The 17438-nt window shown below is 49.7% G+C and overlaps 1 protein-coding gene across 1 annotated transcript; it reads right to left on the reverse strand.

Moving 5' to 3' along the window:
• Nucleotides 1-1350: 1350 nt before the first annotated feature.
• LOC119103703 (serine/threonine-protein kinase Nek7) lies at nucleotides 1351-14596 on the reverse strand (the record flags this gene model as incomplete). Its single annotated transcript, XM_037227330.1, is given in 6 exon segments — nucleotides 1351-2125; nucleotides 2706-2898; nucleotides 4995-5232; nucleotides 9180-9258; nucleotides 10228-10447; nucleotides 14491-14596. Coding segments are annotated over 5 exon segments (820 nt in total), but the record flags the coding sequence as incomplete, so codon positions are not given.
• Between the last annotated feature and the right edge of the window lie 2842 nt (nucleotides 14597-17438).

Here is a 17438-nt window from a genome sequence, read left to right on the forward strand (position 1 = left end):
GTGACCGTCATTACAGGCCTGGGAACGTCGCACTGCTGGGCCTGCTCGACCACTGATTTGCACCGACAGAATGGCCCGCGGGGCATGTGGACGCTTGAGCAGGGGGAGGGAAATGTCACATGATTAGGGCGTTGGGGCCTCGCCTCCCACGTGCAATTCGACGGCATCTTCACGATTGATCGATTGGTATGGATGATGGATCCATAGGGCGGCTCATCCAGCTATGCACACGAATGCCAGGATCGTTCAAGAATGTCAAAATGCGCTGAGTTCGGCGTCCAGGAAGCCCTGGGCGATGGAGCAGCTGTGCACCTCAAACCGCGCCCGACCGGCCGGCGACAGCTTCGGTTGCCAGCCGGGGTTTTTGAGAATCTCGAAAACTTTGCGTGCCGTAAGAACTGGGGAAGTCGGACAATTATTTTTGTGTGGTGATGAAATCTTGATTTGCTCTACATTCAGGTCAGTCGGCGCTTGGTCTCTAAATGCCATAATAGGTAAAAAGTTACGTAGCATCGTTCACTAGGAATGGTTGGTTGATAGTGATTTTTACGGTGAAGGATGGGTTTCATTTTGGAAGAAGAGTCATCATCACATCATCACATCAGTCATCACTCAGAAGAACATTTCGTTGTTTTGCAAACTTATTACAGCCCGATCATCCCGTTGAGCACTGTCAGCGTTCGACGCGTTGCTGTGCGTTGGGTAGAAAACGGCCACGTTAGTATCCATGTCTAGGAGCTGTGACCGCCGTTTGGTGTGGCGTTGTACGCTGGCGAGTGTCTGCTGTCGTCGCCCAGCGTAGTGACCAAACTACTGTACACGGTACCGCTAGTTGGAAAATTGCCGTCTTTACCAGTCGTCAGGGCGGTCTGCAATGTTGTCTGCCGCCATTTGGAGGCATGACGACCTTCTTTTTTTTTTAGATACAAACATGGTTAGAGGTAAGCGGTATTTTCTACTCACTCTACCGGGTAACTAGGCTTCGAAGTCAATTTTAAGACCACAGTACGATCGATGAGCGTTTTGAATTCTGCGGTTTGACTTTGGTTCACACCAGCGCTGAGTTATCTGCAAGCGCAACTGAGCGAGGAGAATGGTGACTCGCATGACAATGTGCCTGCGCAGTCCCATCGGGCGAGAGAACACAACAATTTATGGAAGCCACGGACATTGGCTCAAATGTGGCGAGGTCAAAGGCGTTCCATCGGCACAGTGTCTTCCGGACGATCACTCTCTGTCGTCTAATTTCCAATAAAGGAAAAGCATACGCGACGTATGGCCGAAACACTTAGCTTGAACGGCATCAGTACGTGAACTACGTTCTGGAGTTACCGGCTTGGCATCGACGAGTGACAAGGCCAACGAATCGGGTTTATTATTCAGCGTTTGCGATCTTCGGTTCCTGGCAGCGTGAACTACCGACAACGATCAGGTAAATATATGAAAACATTCACGGGCGGGCAGGCACAGTGCCTGGCGGTGGATGTGGATTTACTTCGTTCCGTGCATGGATACCGTGCCTTAACCTGTGCCGGCCGTCTGCATTTGTGGCTTGCATAGCGTGCCGTTAGCTGCCAAGCCATATAATCAAAACGCTCACCTGATTGCCATTCCAAACATCACGTCTTACAAACGGTAATGCACTCCATATCCACAGAAATACAGTAGGCGAACAAGACGTCCCTGGACGGCAGATGGACGGAATCGAGTGGTACGCTTCCACTGGGCCTGGCACACGACAACTTAGTCAAGCACGCGCACTGACACACCAAACATAGATGTTGTGATGAGGTCCGGGTAGACCTCCGCTGACGGCATCGCCGGCCGACCCAGGACAGGTACCGACAACATCTTTAGCTCGCCAGAGGCCCCCAACCGCCGGTGGGTGACGCCTGGTCTCAGCCTGAGAAAGTGTGCACTCCAGCGAGGCTAGGCGACGACTCGACCAGAGTACGACTCCCGTGCCCGCGACGGGAGATTGTGCTAAACTTCCGGGCCCGCGACGGGAGGCGGTGCCAGACTTCCGACTCCGCAGCGGGAGGTGGTGCCAGACTTCCGAATCTGCGACGGGAGGCGGTGCCAGACTTCCGACTCCGCAACGGGAGATGGTGCTAGACTTCCGAACCTGCGACGGGAGGCGGTGCTAGACTTCCGAACCCGCGACGGGAGGCGGTGCTGGACTCCCGAACCCGCGACGGGGGATGGGGCATGACTCCCGAACTCGCGACGGGGGATGGGGCATGACTCCCGAACCCGCAACGAGGGACGCTGCTAGACTTCCAAGCCCGCGACGGGGGGAGGGGTCGGTGCGAGGCTTCCAGACATGCGACGGGAGGCGATGCCAGACTTCCGATCCCGTAACGGGAGGCTGTGCTAGACTCCCGAACTCGCGACGGGGGATGGGGCATGACTCCCGAACCCGCGACGAGGGACGTTGCTAGACTTCCAAACCCGCGACGGGGGAGGGGGTCGGTGCGAGACTTCCAGACATGCGACGGGAGCCGGTGCCAGACTTCCGAACCCGCGTTGGGAGACGGTGCTGGACTCCTGCACCCGCGACGGGAGGCGGTGCTGGACTCCCGCACCCGCGACGGGAGGCGGTGCCAGACTTCCGAACCCGCGTTGGGAGACGGTGCTAGACTCCCGCACCCGCGACGGGAGGCGGTGCTGGGCCTCTGGGCACGCCGCGGGGTATCTTTAGATACCGGCAGCAAGCAGCAGCTACTGCGGTTTGATGAAGCCGTCGCTGGACTTGAGACTGGCGTAGCTGGTGGTGCTCACAGCGCTGCCGGGCACGGCCGTCTTCTCATGCATCTCGGCCGCCAGTCGGGTGACGTGCGCGATGTCTGGCCGCCCGGCCGGGTCCGGCGTCAGGCACTGGTCCACCAGACTCCTGAACTGCAACGGCGCCCGGCACGGCGTCATCAGAGGGTTGTCAGCCACGGCTCCGCCAGACTCCTGAGCTGCGGAAGAACGACTGGCGCTCGGCGTTAATGGGGGTCAGGTACTGCTCCGGCAGACTGCTGAACTGATGTAGCTATGCACTGTGCTAGTGGAAATACAGGCCCTGGTCCACCAAGTCAGCTTCGGGAACGAACGGTAAATGATGTTAACGTGGCGCTCATCTGACATGTTCCTAAACGGATCAACGGCGTGCAAAGTAATGTCATTGTGTCTGACACCATTGATCCATAAGTTACCCGAACTGAGGCAGTGGACGACGCACGTCAATGAGATGCCATCGTTCCAGTAGTTTCCCAAACTGCGGAGTGGAAAACATATGTGCGAAGAGCGGTCTGAGAGTCCGGCCGGTGGCAATGATAATGACGACTGTCGTCAAGTCTGCCCACCAGCCCATCAGCTGAAGTAAACCAACGGATGGTGCTGGCGTTACAGTGGTGAGGGGGGGGGGGGGCTGCTGGACGCCGCCGGCCGGCCGCCACTATAGAGGCCACTGCACGCTCTCCATTCAGCGGCACTGCCCCGCTGCTGAAGTAGCCGAAGAGGCCGGAATCGCTCATTCACTGGGTCGCAGAAGCTCGCGTTCGGCCCGTGTGAAATGGCGTCACAGAAAACATGGCGGCCGTTCAAACCACACCATCGCTAGCCACCAGGCACATGCCAGCGCGGCCGCAACCATCTTTCCCACTGTTGACATGGAGGCGGCATTTAGTGCCGAGTGAAGCCGTAATGGTCCGCTTAGTGAGCTTCCAAAAGCGCTCCTGACAATAAAGGGAGCATGGAAGGCACTTTTCTCTGCGTGGTTTTCATTGTTGTGGGATAAGTGGTGGGCATGTACTCGGCTATAAATTCGGTCGCGCATGGCGTGGGTGGGGGTGGGGAGTTGGATGGCACTAACCGAAGCTTAACAGAGGAAGGAACGTTTGAACCCCGTCATTTTATGCTCAGATGTGATTGCATATCGCGCTTACAGTTCTCAAAATGCTTTAAAACGCTAGGTCTGCGTACTGTTGTCAAGCTCTCATCTCAGTTGGAGGTTAAGCGGACATCACCTTTTTGAGACGTTACGCTTGGCATGCCGTTATCAAAGGAAGGGGGTTTCGCCCAGCGTAATCAGTACGTAACCAGGGAAGGAGTAAAAAGTGATCAAAAGTACGTGCAATTTATATTCAGCAAAACTGGTCTGCCTACGCTGAGCAGCCCGCCACCGGTATTAGCTCAGTCAGACGCTGAGCACCCCGCCACCGGTATTAGCTCAGTCAGGTTGCCTGACGCGAAAGAGCAAGGGACAGCATCTTTAAAGTAGGTTCTCATAAGCGTTTAATTATAATTAAATTCAAAGCGAGCTATCATAACTTATGATCCATGCCAGGAGAAGTATAAAAACAAAGGGATGAGGTAAGGAGGGAAGCTTTTAAATAATTCCTGGTGAAAACATGAAGTATCAATTTGAAGCAAGTCCGCATGCATGGTGCATGTCATACCTGTGTTTCCAGGAGACAATTTTGACTTCTTTCAGTTATGGACTAGGTAACTGTTTCCTGGACAGTGTCATGGTAGCTGAGTTGCAAAGGAATCAGATGCTGTAACGAAGTAATAGTTCGCGAAAAGAGAGATATGACTGCTCTTTGCATTGCTTTCAAGTTTAGATGGGTCACAGCGGATATGTCGTTAATGTGAGCTGGGCATTTCAGGTAATAAATTAATGCATTTTCTTCAATAAGGCGAGAGATATAAACTTCGTGACTTCCGTCCAAATGAACGTCGGCCAACCCGTAGGTGATATGAAGGAAAATCGGCGGACACAGCGACGTGTAATTACCCGTAACAAACACAATAATCCCAGGTCAATGTTGTTGTTACGTTTGGGGTAGTATCCTACATCGCCGTTGCTTGACCCCGACGCCCACACGTTACAAGACATGTTCACCCTTATCGATCGCCCCGAGCGGCCGACCTCGAATAAAGGGCTGCACCGGACGAGCACGGTCGCATCGATCGACTGGCGCCGCGCGGCCCCACGCTGCACGTACCACGTCCGAGTAGTGGTCGGAGGGCAGCGGCGGGTAATCACAGCTCTCGATCTTCTTGCAGAGAGAGTAGAGCGTCATCTTCTCGCCGAAGAACGGTGACTGTAGCGCGGCCATCTCGTACAGCAGGCAGCCCAACGACCAGATGTCCGACTTGAAGTTGTAGCCTCGCTCGTGGATCCGCTCCGGCGACATGTAGTACGGCGTGCCCACCAGCGTGATCAGCTCCGTCGTGCACGTGCTGTCCGGCCACGACAGAGCACCGGTCACGCCTCAGTACGCCACAGGACGACCGATCTGAGCTTGATCGTGTGGGCTACGGCGCAGTCTGCCTTACTTGCGAAATGTTGGTGGGCACCCTCCAGGCATGCATCAGGAGCAATGCGGTCACCCTCAAACACGCGCCCGGGTGGCCAGCTAAATAAGCCGCGCTCGGATGCAGGAGGAGAGGTCAATTTAACACCCTGGGATGTAAAAACTGGGAGAGATAGAGAATCCAGATTCATAGGGTAGGTAAGGCTCTATGTGAGCCCGTTTGTGTCAAAAGTGTCAATAATTAGGTTGTGACGTTCGGATCAATTCAGGTGAAACAACGTCAAGCCCTTTGACCGAAGTGCTCGTAGTGCTTCACGCAACAATCGTAAACCTAGATACCACATTGCAAGCAAAATGTCCCTGGGATTCATGTCAGGTCAGTCACATGATTTGACCTTTAGAATGTAAAAATGACTAAACCCCTGTAGGTTTATTTCGAATCTACAATTGACGCCAAGTACTACCAAAGCTCCTAGCACTACCATGCTCCTGATGGCAAAAAAATGACTAGGGTCATCTTAGGTCAGGTACCTGCTCTTATCTTCATGAAGTCAAAATAAGGAAACGTTTGCCGTCCTTGTGATGTGCGAATTCAAAGTGAGTGTCACAAAGTGTGATAATGAACTCCATACCCGACCAAAGGTGAATGAAATTAATCGTAATCCTAATTTCAATAGTTTAATTGTCTAAGAAGCCATATCAAAATTGTATGCCCTCGTATAACACTACGTCGTCGCATCAAATTGGACGACTTCCTAGGATTTTTTCGCTAACAGCCACGGCCTGATTGTGGTCTGCCATAGGTCATAGGTCAGCCATAGGTCAGCAACCTTGCAAGGTATATGTTATTGTTACATCAAAAGATTGGCTAGTTAAGTGCTTACAGTTCTACAAAGTTTAGCGTGGCTGCATCGCGCGGTGTGGACTTTTATTAACCTTCGAGATTGAAGTTGACCTCCACTCAAGCGAGTGTGTTAAAGGCAATTCGACAATGGCCAGTGAGTAAAAACAATCAATGGCGTGTGCAAGTTATGGCATTTCAAAATATTAGCGTTATTTACACCACATTGTGCATTTGCATCAGCCATTCGAACGGTGAGCATTCAGATTTATGCAGTATTGGAGAGGTCCCATCTTTCCTGTCGAATAGAATAACTATTGCATTTTGTGATTGCGTACTTTTATCTCGTGTACAATATTTTGAAGAGGCAAAAGTAAGTGCATAGTTAAGAGTATTAGTGCACGTCCATCATCACCCTATTTGTGTGTTTTGTTGTGTTCAGGAAAATGTTCAAAATTAACAAGTTATACGAATGCTCAATTTAGAGGCATATGGGATGACGAACTTAAGAATGCTCAACACGCGCCTGGATGGCCGGGTGAATATTCTTCTTTCAGGTACGGGTCAATTTGATTCCTCTGAAATCTCAAATTCTAAGAAAGCCAGAAACATCAAATTCACAGGGTTCCGTACGTGAACTCACTTGTATCAAAATTTGGGGTTTATAGGTTACGGCATTGGGGTCAAATAAGGTTAAATAAAGCCAAACTCAAGATTGGTAATCTAAGTACTCTGGGACCTCATACAACCGCCCTGAACCTAGATACCTGGTCTAAACTAAAGGTCATCTGGTGTTCGTTTTAGTCAGTACCCTTGTTTGACCTTTAGAATGTCGTGGTGACCAAAAACCTATGAAATTGCTTTCAGTTTTGAATTTGGCTAAGCGATAGGGATTAATTTGGGCGGTACGTTCCTAAAAGCAGAACGTTGATCGGGATCATTTGAGTTCAGTAAATTACTCTGACTTTTACGAAGTCCATGAAAGATGTCTGTTGTGGTCCCCATTATCAAGAAATTCTAATAATCACCAGCATATATCCATGAAGCAGGATCTCTAATAAAAAGCAGCTTGATTTTGACCTCGGTCTGACCTTCATACATACCGCTAGGGCAATGAGATTTGTTGAAATCCTTAGCTCAATTACTCGTTGCCTAGGAAACCATCTCAGGGATGCATGGCTTCATCTAAGTCTCTGTTTTTGCACCAGACTGGACGGTTCCATAGAAATTACTTTTACTGAGAGCCACAGCCTGACTTTTACCGACAAAAGATCAGCGACCTTGCAAGGTGCATCTAATTTTTATACCAAGCGATCTGCTATTCATTCGCCTACAGGTGTGCATAACTTGGCGCAGTTACACCACACCGTTCGAAAATTATGTCGTAAAAACCTTCGGGGTTCAAACTGACCCCATCCGAGCGCGTGCTAAGCGTCTATCCTGTGTTAACCATAAACCTTAGGTCAGGACAAGGACCCACGCAAAAAGTTACTAATAGAGGATAGCCTTTGCTTTTCACGTGGAGCCAATATCCTTCGATCCATTCCGGTCAATATTTCAAAAATATATTTGTGCACATGTGCGTATGTATGCATGCATATTTGTATGTATATATGCATGCATATGCAATGGATTTTGTTTTCGACATCTGTCATCGATAACAAAAGCAATTTCGTGGTCGTTTCAGTTTTTGACTGTATTGGCTATAAATGCGTGTTTGCTGGGGACTCAGGGATTTAATGCGTTGTCCAAGAGAAACAATTGTTGTAAAAGTTCACAAAATGCGTCCAATTCAATTATGACTGCCTATAAGGTGTTCTGACTTCCGGCCCGTGGTTTGTATGCACAACGATTGCAGTCATAATTCACACACAGACTTCATTAATAGGAGCAACCAACTGAACCGGATGCTCCTCACTTCCTTTCGTGTGCATAGCCTTGCATGTCAATTGCTTCTTCTGAACAGCTTATTTGTTTGCCTACCCCTGACCAAAGGTTCCGCGTATAAAATATATTGTGCAACCAAATGGATCAGCAATGATGGAAACTGTCATCACTTTAAAAGAGAGGAGACAGAGGGAGGAGAGGAATCCAGACGCGTCAACAATGTCTGCCCGCCGTACGACGTCCGTCCACTGACGTTTGACTGCCATACTTATTAAATCAGATCCGATGTTAGCTGCAAAATGACGGGATTCTATATTCTACGTTTGGGCAATTTCGAAAATATTCTGTGGCCACACATTGGTGCTCCAAATTGTCAAATGTACTCAACGCCACGGTGTGACTTTGATATGTTATGCAATCCGCTTCAAGGTGATTAACTACACGGCCTCACATTCGCCAGGTGCACTGATTCACAGAGCACACAGGGGTTTACCCGGCACACCAGATGTTTACGATCTTTCAATGTCACTTGACGCAGAGGTTTGAGGGTTCGTCAGGAGGGTTCTTACGTTGTCGGTTGTCGTAAAGCAAGCAAAAATGTGAATATTGACATGCAAAGAGCTTCGCTTAAGATCATCCCCGGCGGACAGGCTTCAATAACTATTAGTATAGCTGCCATGACCATAACATAACTATCCATAACATAACATAACTATTCAGTGGGATGGCTCGCCAAACAGTCAGGGGACAAAAATGTGAGATTCCGGGCATCAGGGTGAAAAATGATCAGCCGTGAACAGTTCTTCATATTCACCAAATGTGACGATTAGCGAAACATTCTTTTTTCAGCGAAATCGCCCACTATCTGGCTAACAACTCTCGGCTCAGTGAGAGGGAGAAGGCGGGACATGGCCCCCTTACTCCCCCATTGGCGTCGTCCCTGTCTTCAGTTAAAGCGACTCTTTTGGCAAATGAGCGAGGAAGAAACAGGTATCCGAGCAGGAAAAAAACATTATAAATAAACTACACTAGACGAGAGCGAACGGTGAGTAATCAACATCAATAAAGACTGAATTGTACCTATATTAATACTTCCATGAGTCGAAGGCCACCATCACGGCCGAGATAATGTAGGAGACTCTCACCTGAAATACCGGCCCAGTCCGAGATCTCCCAGCTTCACAACTCCCTCCCCTGTCACGAACACGTTCGCTGGCTTGATGTCTGGAATAAACGTTTAATGTTAGAGCGTTACGTCGTGCTCTCACGATTATCGCTACACATACCCCACGTCAAGAGCAAGAAGGAACTAAGCATGAATGCTGGTAGGAAATGAGTTTAACCTGAGGCACAAGCGCTTTACTGCACACGGCCCCAAGTCCAAAGGCAATGCGATATGATAGATGGTAAATCTGGCTTTGGTGTGCGGCCGTCCCAGCATGCATGTCCTGCACCTTAGACGGTGTCACCGTCTGGATACAGGGCAGTTTGAGAGACGTCGTACACTGACCTTCACCCGCAAATGTGTGCGCACATGAGCTGTGATGCACAAGCGTGGCACGTGTATACGCCAACCGTCTCTCCGTGTTGACATTTCTGTTAATAACACGCCAGAAGGCCTAATTTTGTCAGCACAGAAAATCGGATGTTTACATTATTGGCGGATTGGAGAGCTGCATTCGGGTAAAACTGCAATGTCGGGGGAAGCAGTTTTACTGCAAGCCCAAACTCATATTCGAGTAACTCTGCCAAAATCTGCCGAGTATCAGCTTAAATTTTAAAAAGGAGCAATTCTACAGTTGTAAAAAGGCTTGAAAGGATTGCGTCACTTGTTAAAAACCATGAAACCATGAAAACCATGAAAACCAAAAACAAAGCGTTGCGGTCAGCCGTCGTCAGGACATACGCCCGTGAAAAGCATGACTGCTGGGACAGAACATTGAGGCCATTAAGTTTGCGGCCAGCTGATGTTAAGACCAGCTTGACCTGGGACACAAGACAGCGCGGGGAGCCGCGATAAGGAGGAAGATTGCGAGGAACACAGGGATGCGCGTCAGCTTGCAAGTGGAGGTGAAGTCTTGATTGACGACGTCCATGCGTACATCTGTTTAGCGGCCCTGTCCCACAGGCGGCTCTGCCGGCAGCAGCAGCGCTGCGGCCCGGCCGCTGGGCCGTCCCCGCTCCCAGCCTCACCCCGGTGCATGATCCGCTTGTTGTGCATGTGCTGCAGCGCGCTGCACACTTGCGTGAAGTACTTCCAGATAGTGCGCTCTGGGATGAGCCGCTTTTGCGTGCGGAAGTGTCGGATCATGCGATGCAGGTCACCCGCATCCGCCACCTCCAGCACTATGTTCAGCTCGTTGTCCTCGATAAACGAAGCCAAGTACTTGATGATGTTCGGGTGGTTGAGTTGCTGCAATCGGAAAAGGGAATGGGCAGTCAGTGTCACGTTCCGAGAATTGCAGTCTGCGAAAGATTCGTGGTGTAGTACACATGATACGCACATGTGTATATATATATATATATATATATATATATATATATATATATATATATATTGTCGTTATCGCGTGGGGCATGACGTGCCATGTCAATAAACTTAACAAGCGCCCGGGTGGCCGGCTAGATACCCTTCGCTCGGGTGGGGGTCAATTTGCCCACCCCCTGAGATCTCAAGAACTAGGAAAGCCAGAAATACCAAATTTACAGGGTGTGTTGACCTGTACGTGAACTCACTTAAGTAAAAGTTTTGGGTTCCTAGGTCATGACTTTCGGGTCAAAAAAGGTCAAACAAGGTCAAGTTCCGGGTTGGTTTTCAAAGTGCTCCAGAACCTAGATAACAGGTTCTAACATTCAAGGTCAGTAACCTTGTTTGACCTTTTGAAGGTCAAGGTAACCAAAACCATACAAGATTGCGTTGAGTTTTGCATCTGACTAAGCGACAAAGATTACGCTAGGCAGTACGTTCCTAAAACAAAATGTTGGCCTTGGTCATTTCAGGTCAATGACCTATTCTGACCTCTGGGAAGTCCATGGAAGATGTATAATGCGGTTCCTGTTATCAATAAACTCGAAATGAACACCAGAAACTATCCCATACAGCAAGCCCCAGAGTAACAAAAGAGGTTGGTTTTGACCTTGGTGTGACCCTCACACCTGACCTTAGGTCAATGTTATTTGCTCATTTAACTGCTGTTCTGCCTAAGAAAGCATCTCAGAGATGTATGGCTTCGTCTAACACTCCGTTTTTTGGATCAGATTGAAGGATTCCCTAGGAATTGCCTTCGCTGAAACCATGGCCTGACTTTGAGCTGTCATAGATCGGCGACCTTAAAAGGTACATCTAAATTTTTAAAGTCAAACAATCCGCCGTTCAATTTTCTACAGGTATGCAAAATTTGGCGCGGCTACGCCGCGTCGTTTGGAAACCGTTCTGGAAAAGCCTACGGGGGCGGCAATTTGACCCCCACCCGAGCGCATGTTAAAGCACGTGTGCAGCGTCACATCGTAAAGCCCTGCAACTATGGCGGGCGACAGAGCGTACGTCACTTGATCTCGCCGACTCCACTGCGTAAGCTGCAACAGAGATGTCACAACAGCAGCTCATTCAACGCCCTCACCACCTTTAAAGCCTGACCAATCACAGTATCATCACGCGCTGATTGTCGGTGGGGAGGACAGAACCTAGCTGGGCGTCCCCTGTCGAGTCTCTCACGTTCATGCCTCCGACGACCAGCTCCTGACCAATCACAGTATTATCACGAACTGACTGTCGGAGAAGGAGGACAGAGCCTAGTCGCCTGTCGAGTCTCTCACGTTCATGCGTCCGACAACCAGCTCCTGACCAATCACAGTATTATCACGAGCTGACTGTCGGAGAAGGAGGACAGAGCCTAGTCGCCTGTCGAGTCTCTCACGTTCATGCGTCCGACAACCAGCTCCTGAACAATCACAGTATTATCACGAGCTGACTGTCGGAGAAGGAGGACAGAGCCTAGTCGCCTGTCGAGTCTCTCACGTTCATGCGTCCGACAACCAGCTCCTGAACAATCACAGTATTATCACGAGCTGACTGTCGGTGAAGGAGGACAGAGCCTAGTCGCCTGTCGAGTCTCTCACGTTCATGCGTCCGACAACCAGCTCCTGAACAATCACAGTATTATCACGAGCTGACTGTCGGAGAAGGAGGACAGAGCCTAGTCGCCTGTCGAGTCTCTCACGTTCATGCGTCCGACAACCAGCTCCTGAACAATCACAGTATTATCACGAGCTGACTGTCGGAGAAGGAGGACAGAGCCTAGTCGCCTGTCGAGTCTCTCACGTTCATGCGTCCGACAACCAGCTCCTGAACAATCACAGTATCATCACGACTGATTGTCGGAGGAGGAGGACAGAGCCTAGCTGAGCGTCCCCTGTCGAGTCTCTCACGTTCATGTGTCCGACGATCAGCTCCTGAACGATGTCGGGCAGAGGAAATGAGGCGGCGAGCTCATTGCGTGGTCGACGAACCATCGTTCCGGGTGATCGTTCACCAGTCACGCGGCGAGAGCATGCCGAAATGCCCAAACTGAGTGGTTCGGGTCACCTGACGCGTTCCCGTTGATCGTGACTCCCAGGCCTGTATCCACCGGCAGCTCTTGTTCATCAAATCTTGGACGCGAACGTTCACGTAATCGTGGGTTGCCTTTCGACTGTTAATGCACAGTTGTGTGCATTAAGCAAGTCTTGAAATCAAACTTCTGTGTGGTGTTTTAGCAAAAATGCAGCGGGGCAACAGAGCTCATCGGCATTGTGGATGCGGACGGACATATTCACCGTAGATGTTGAGGGATATTAGTGGAAACTAGAATAGAGGAGGATATAGGGGTGACGTGGGTAAATAGGATTTACATGGAGCAAAGCCATCCTGGGTAAAACTACCTGCTGTTAAAGCATAACGTTGACAAGCTCAGTCAGGTCAGATCAACTGTGGCGAGATTGTAAAACAGATTGGCAATATTGAAACCTGGCACATGACATACATCTCTACCATAGGAGATTCGGAGCTTCAGCAATATGGTGTACGTAACGTAATGTGGGCGGTCAACGTAGTAAGTCTGCATTTATCCATTGCCACGCATTTACGTCAAGACGTGAAGCCGGATTGCTGAAAATGAGTTAAGTGAGATGCATCGTGCAAGGTATAATTATATCCAGATCGATTGTTACGTGACAAAGGCATATCGCGGTTCCTCCAGTGCTCATGAAAGAAGTAGAACACAGATACATCGTGGAAATAACTGAATATCCACAAACGTGCCTTATTTGTGTTCAGCTGACGGCTGCGGGTAAAATAACCTGGAGTGAAGATAGCTTCGAAGTTATTTCACTTCAGCATTGATCTAGATGATCTTTTTAGGGGCGGAGTTTTCACTTAAGCTTTTGGCTGGCCTTAGCCCCACCAGTAATTTTGGAGAAGCTCCACCCATGGTTTTTTAATTGATTTTCCGGTGGGTGTTATCTTAGAAATTCAGCGAAATCGACTGACAGGCTTGCTTAATGAGGGCTGGGGGTTATGATAGTTTTTGGCATTGCCCCCCAGTGACAATTCCTTATCCGAGGCCCTGGTAGGATCTGTATATGATCATAGACCCCTCGAGTCTCGCAGTCGAGAACCAACGTGCGGGGCCAGCGGGTTCCCCTTTGAAGGTCAGCAGGGGCCCTTTCACCGGCCAGTCAGGGTCTCACCCAGAAAAAAACCAACGGACGGTGCCTGAAGAGGAACGACGTCCGTGCGTTAGCGATTACTGGCAGCGCGTACCGCCACTCGAGCCAGGACAACCAGAGGCACGATATATGTATGTGTCAGGACACGCCTACGACACTGGGTCGGCATGACACCGTGGCGTTTGCGCTGTCCATACACAAAAGGCGATGGGCAGAACAGCGACGCACCAAATATTTGCCTTCTAGGTGGCAATGAGCAGGCAAACTCACGTTGGGTTTTCTAGATGGATATCGATTTAGAAACCGCATATCGTTCTAGCCAGTCACAGGCAATAAGACATGACGTACGACATGACATGATAGGACAATAGGACGGACAACAATGAAATAAAATGCACGTGGCAACGCAGAGCGAGGCAGTTGCTGTTACCATGCCAGTTGTTAATCGCAGTTCGCAGTTCTTAGCATGCTTCATTCCTAAGAGCGCAATCCATCGATTGCGTCTGATTGGTCAGAACGTACGGAGCGCTCGATAAAAACGCAACGTCTGCAGGGCTGCGCCGGACGCATAAACAGCGTGTCCCTGTTGTCTGAGGCTATGCACGTGCGTCTAACACGTCCGTGGGCAAAAGAACTAACAATAATACGCGGAAAACAGAACGGCTCCCCAGCTCACGATTTCATACCGAAATTATGTCGAGACGTCAGCATGCGAACGACATCAGTTCGGTTTGCGGCGTCCTACCATACCTGCAGCAAGTTGATCTCCTTCATACAGTCCAGCCGCGCCTTGGCGTCCGTCATCTCGAAAATCTGCACCTTCTTCAGCGCCACTGACTGCTGGTTCACCTTGCATCTGGCGACAGAGACGCACGGCCGTCATCAGAGCTGTCGGCACAGGCGAGACGTCGTCGAGCGCCGTCCTCGCACGGATCGTGCGCTATCTTTCATGTCAGATGGACAAAAAGCCAACATCGGGAGATATCTTCTGTAACTTTCACGCGTATGCACTGCGTAAGCACCAAGTATGTGCTTACGCACGGCATGCACGTGCGGTGTGAATGTATTTCAAAATGCGACCTAATATCATGTTGTCTACTCTATGCAAGCTAGCGAAAGCTAGTAGTGTCGCACCAGGAAATTATTTTCGGTGATAAAGAGAAAAGTGCCAGCAGCCACTGGAGGTACTCGAATGCCACTCAGATTTATGTTGCGTTGATGGAGGCCTCTGTGTCGGCGAGGACAGTTACATTGGTCAGGCATCATCAATACTGAACAGTCTGTCCCGTGTCAGTCTGGGCCTAAGGGCACATTTCCCAAACAGGGAGAACCCGGGCCCTAGATTTACATTGGTCCCTGAGTCAATGAGGACCCCTGTGTAGGCCAAGGACACCCAGTGCCTAACCGCGGTTTTTGCTGGCAAGGGGTCCGAGTGAGCCAGTGAGCCTTGAAGGGGCCTGAATGAGGCCCGAGGGAAAACCTAAGTGAGTCCAAGGGCTGCTCGAGACCGACGATCAAGGGTCTCATTGGAAAGCCAAAGGGCCCGTTGTATGTCACATTTAAGGGATTGTTCCACATTTGTATGGAGTTTGGAACAGAGCTAGTCATTTTCAAGATCATTTCCTGCAGTGTATAGTTATGCCTTTTTTACTGCTTCAAATCCCCTTATTTTCCAGCTAGATGTACGTGAACTTATGACGCTTTTTCGCGCCGCCTAATTTGAGGCTACATTGACAGAACGGCAGCATGAATCGATGAGCCAGAGGACAGCGTGTGGCTTTTAAGAGTCTTACGTGTCAAATGCAAGTTTCGAACACGAATCATGTTTTGTGGTCCACAATGCAGCAATTTGAACAGCCTTCCTAGTTATGACGGGAATGGGATTATGATTCAAGTAGCTTAAGAAACGTGCCGTAACCGAGAATGCGAATGCAAGTAAGAAATACAAAATCGCGGACAAATTGGCCAGAATGCTACGAGAAAGGCCCAAAATACGCGCGTATAACGACATTCGATCAAGTACACATACATCGATTCGCCGCGGTGTCCGCCCTTCCCGCCAGGGTGAGAGATAAGCGATGCCATATAGCCTTGCAGCTGAGTGCGTCGTGAAGTCCCAGTGACAAAGTACATACACATCAGTTAACAAGCCACCTCTTGGCGAATTGATATACTACAAGTGAGTCAGCCCAGATCAGTTAAGTCAGCCTGTCCGCTGCGGTGGCAAGTCTGACACGGCTAGGCTGGCAGGGACTCTGACGCCATAAAAACACTGCATGACGTAATCAAAGGATGGCGTATCGAGGGGCACATTTAGCTAAATAGTGATATGTTATTCTACGCAGCAGTCTTTTATACTGAAAAGAACACCGATAGCCACCAGGGAGCTTTTCCGGACGGAAATTTCGAGGCTATTGAATAAAGGAGAGAACATAGCGGTGGGACAGACATACAAGCACGTGCGAGTCCATCCCCGAGATTCCAGATGAACGGGGCGTCGCGAAGATTCAGGAGAAAGGAAACAATAAGGAAGACACACACACACACACATACACATACACATACACATACACATACACACACAACACACACACACACACACACACACACACACACACACACACCACACACACACACCAACACCACACACACACACACACACAACAACACACACACACACACACACACACACACACACACACACACACACACACACACACACATCACACACACACACACACACACACACACACACACACACACACACACACACACACACACACACACACACACACACACCACACACACACACACAGCACACACACACAGCACACACACACACACACACACACACACACACACACACACACACACACACACACACACACACACACACACACAACACACACACACACACACACACACACACACACACACACACACACACACACACACACACACAACACACCACACACACACACACACACACACACACACACACACACACACACACACACACACACACACACACACACACACACACACACACACACACACACACACACACACACACACACACACACACACACACACACACACACACACACACACACACACACACACACACACACACACACACACACACACACACACACAACACACACACACACACACACACACACACACACACACACCACACACACACACACACACCCACCACACACACCACACACACACACACACACACACACACACACACACACACACACATATATACATATATACACACACACACACTACAGTCATCAACAAACCTCACCAATATATATATATATATATATATATATATATATATATCACCTGTTTGCCGTGACAGTCTACCTAGGTCTAGCGGCATTCTGCCATCCGCGGACAAACAAAAATCCGTCCGACAATCATTGGTTGGTAGATGGGACTATCGCAATATTGCCCACCATAAACACAGGGCAAATGTACCACAAAACACGCACAGCTCTCGCACAATAGCATAATACGTTCAGCACACAACAGTTCTCAGTAACCATCTATCGGCGACCCACTCATCGCAGTGTACACATCGCGCTGCTACAGTAGGTACAGTACAGGCGGTGCTTCAGTAGGTACAGTACGGGCGCTGCTACAGTAGGTACAGTACAGGCGCTGCTACAGTAGGTACAGTA

This window comes from Pollicipes pollicipes, unplaced genomic scaffold (assembly GCF_011947565.3).
Source record: "Pollicipes pollicipes isolate AB1234 unplaced genomic scaffold, Ppol_2.1 Scaffold_5724;HRSCAF=6776_pilon_pilon_pilon, whole genome shotgun sequence".
Lineage (NCBI taxonomy): Eukaryota > Metazoa > Arthropoda > Thecostraca > Pollicipedomorpha > Pollicipedidae > Pollicipes > Pollicipes pollicipes.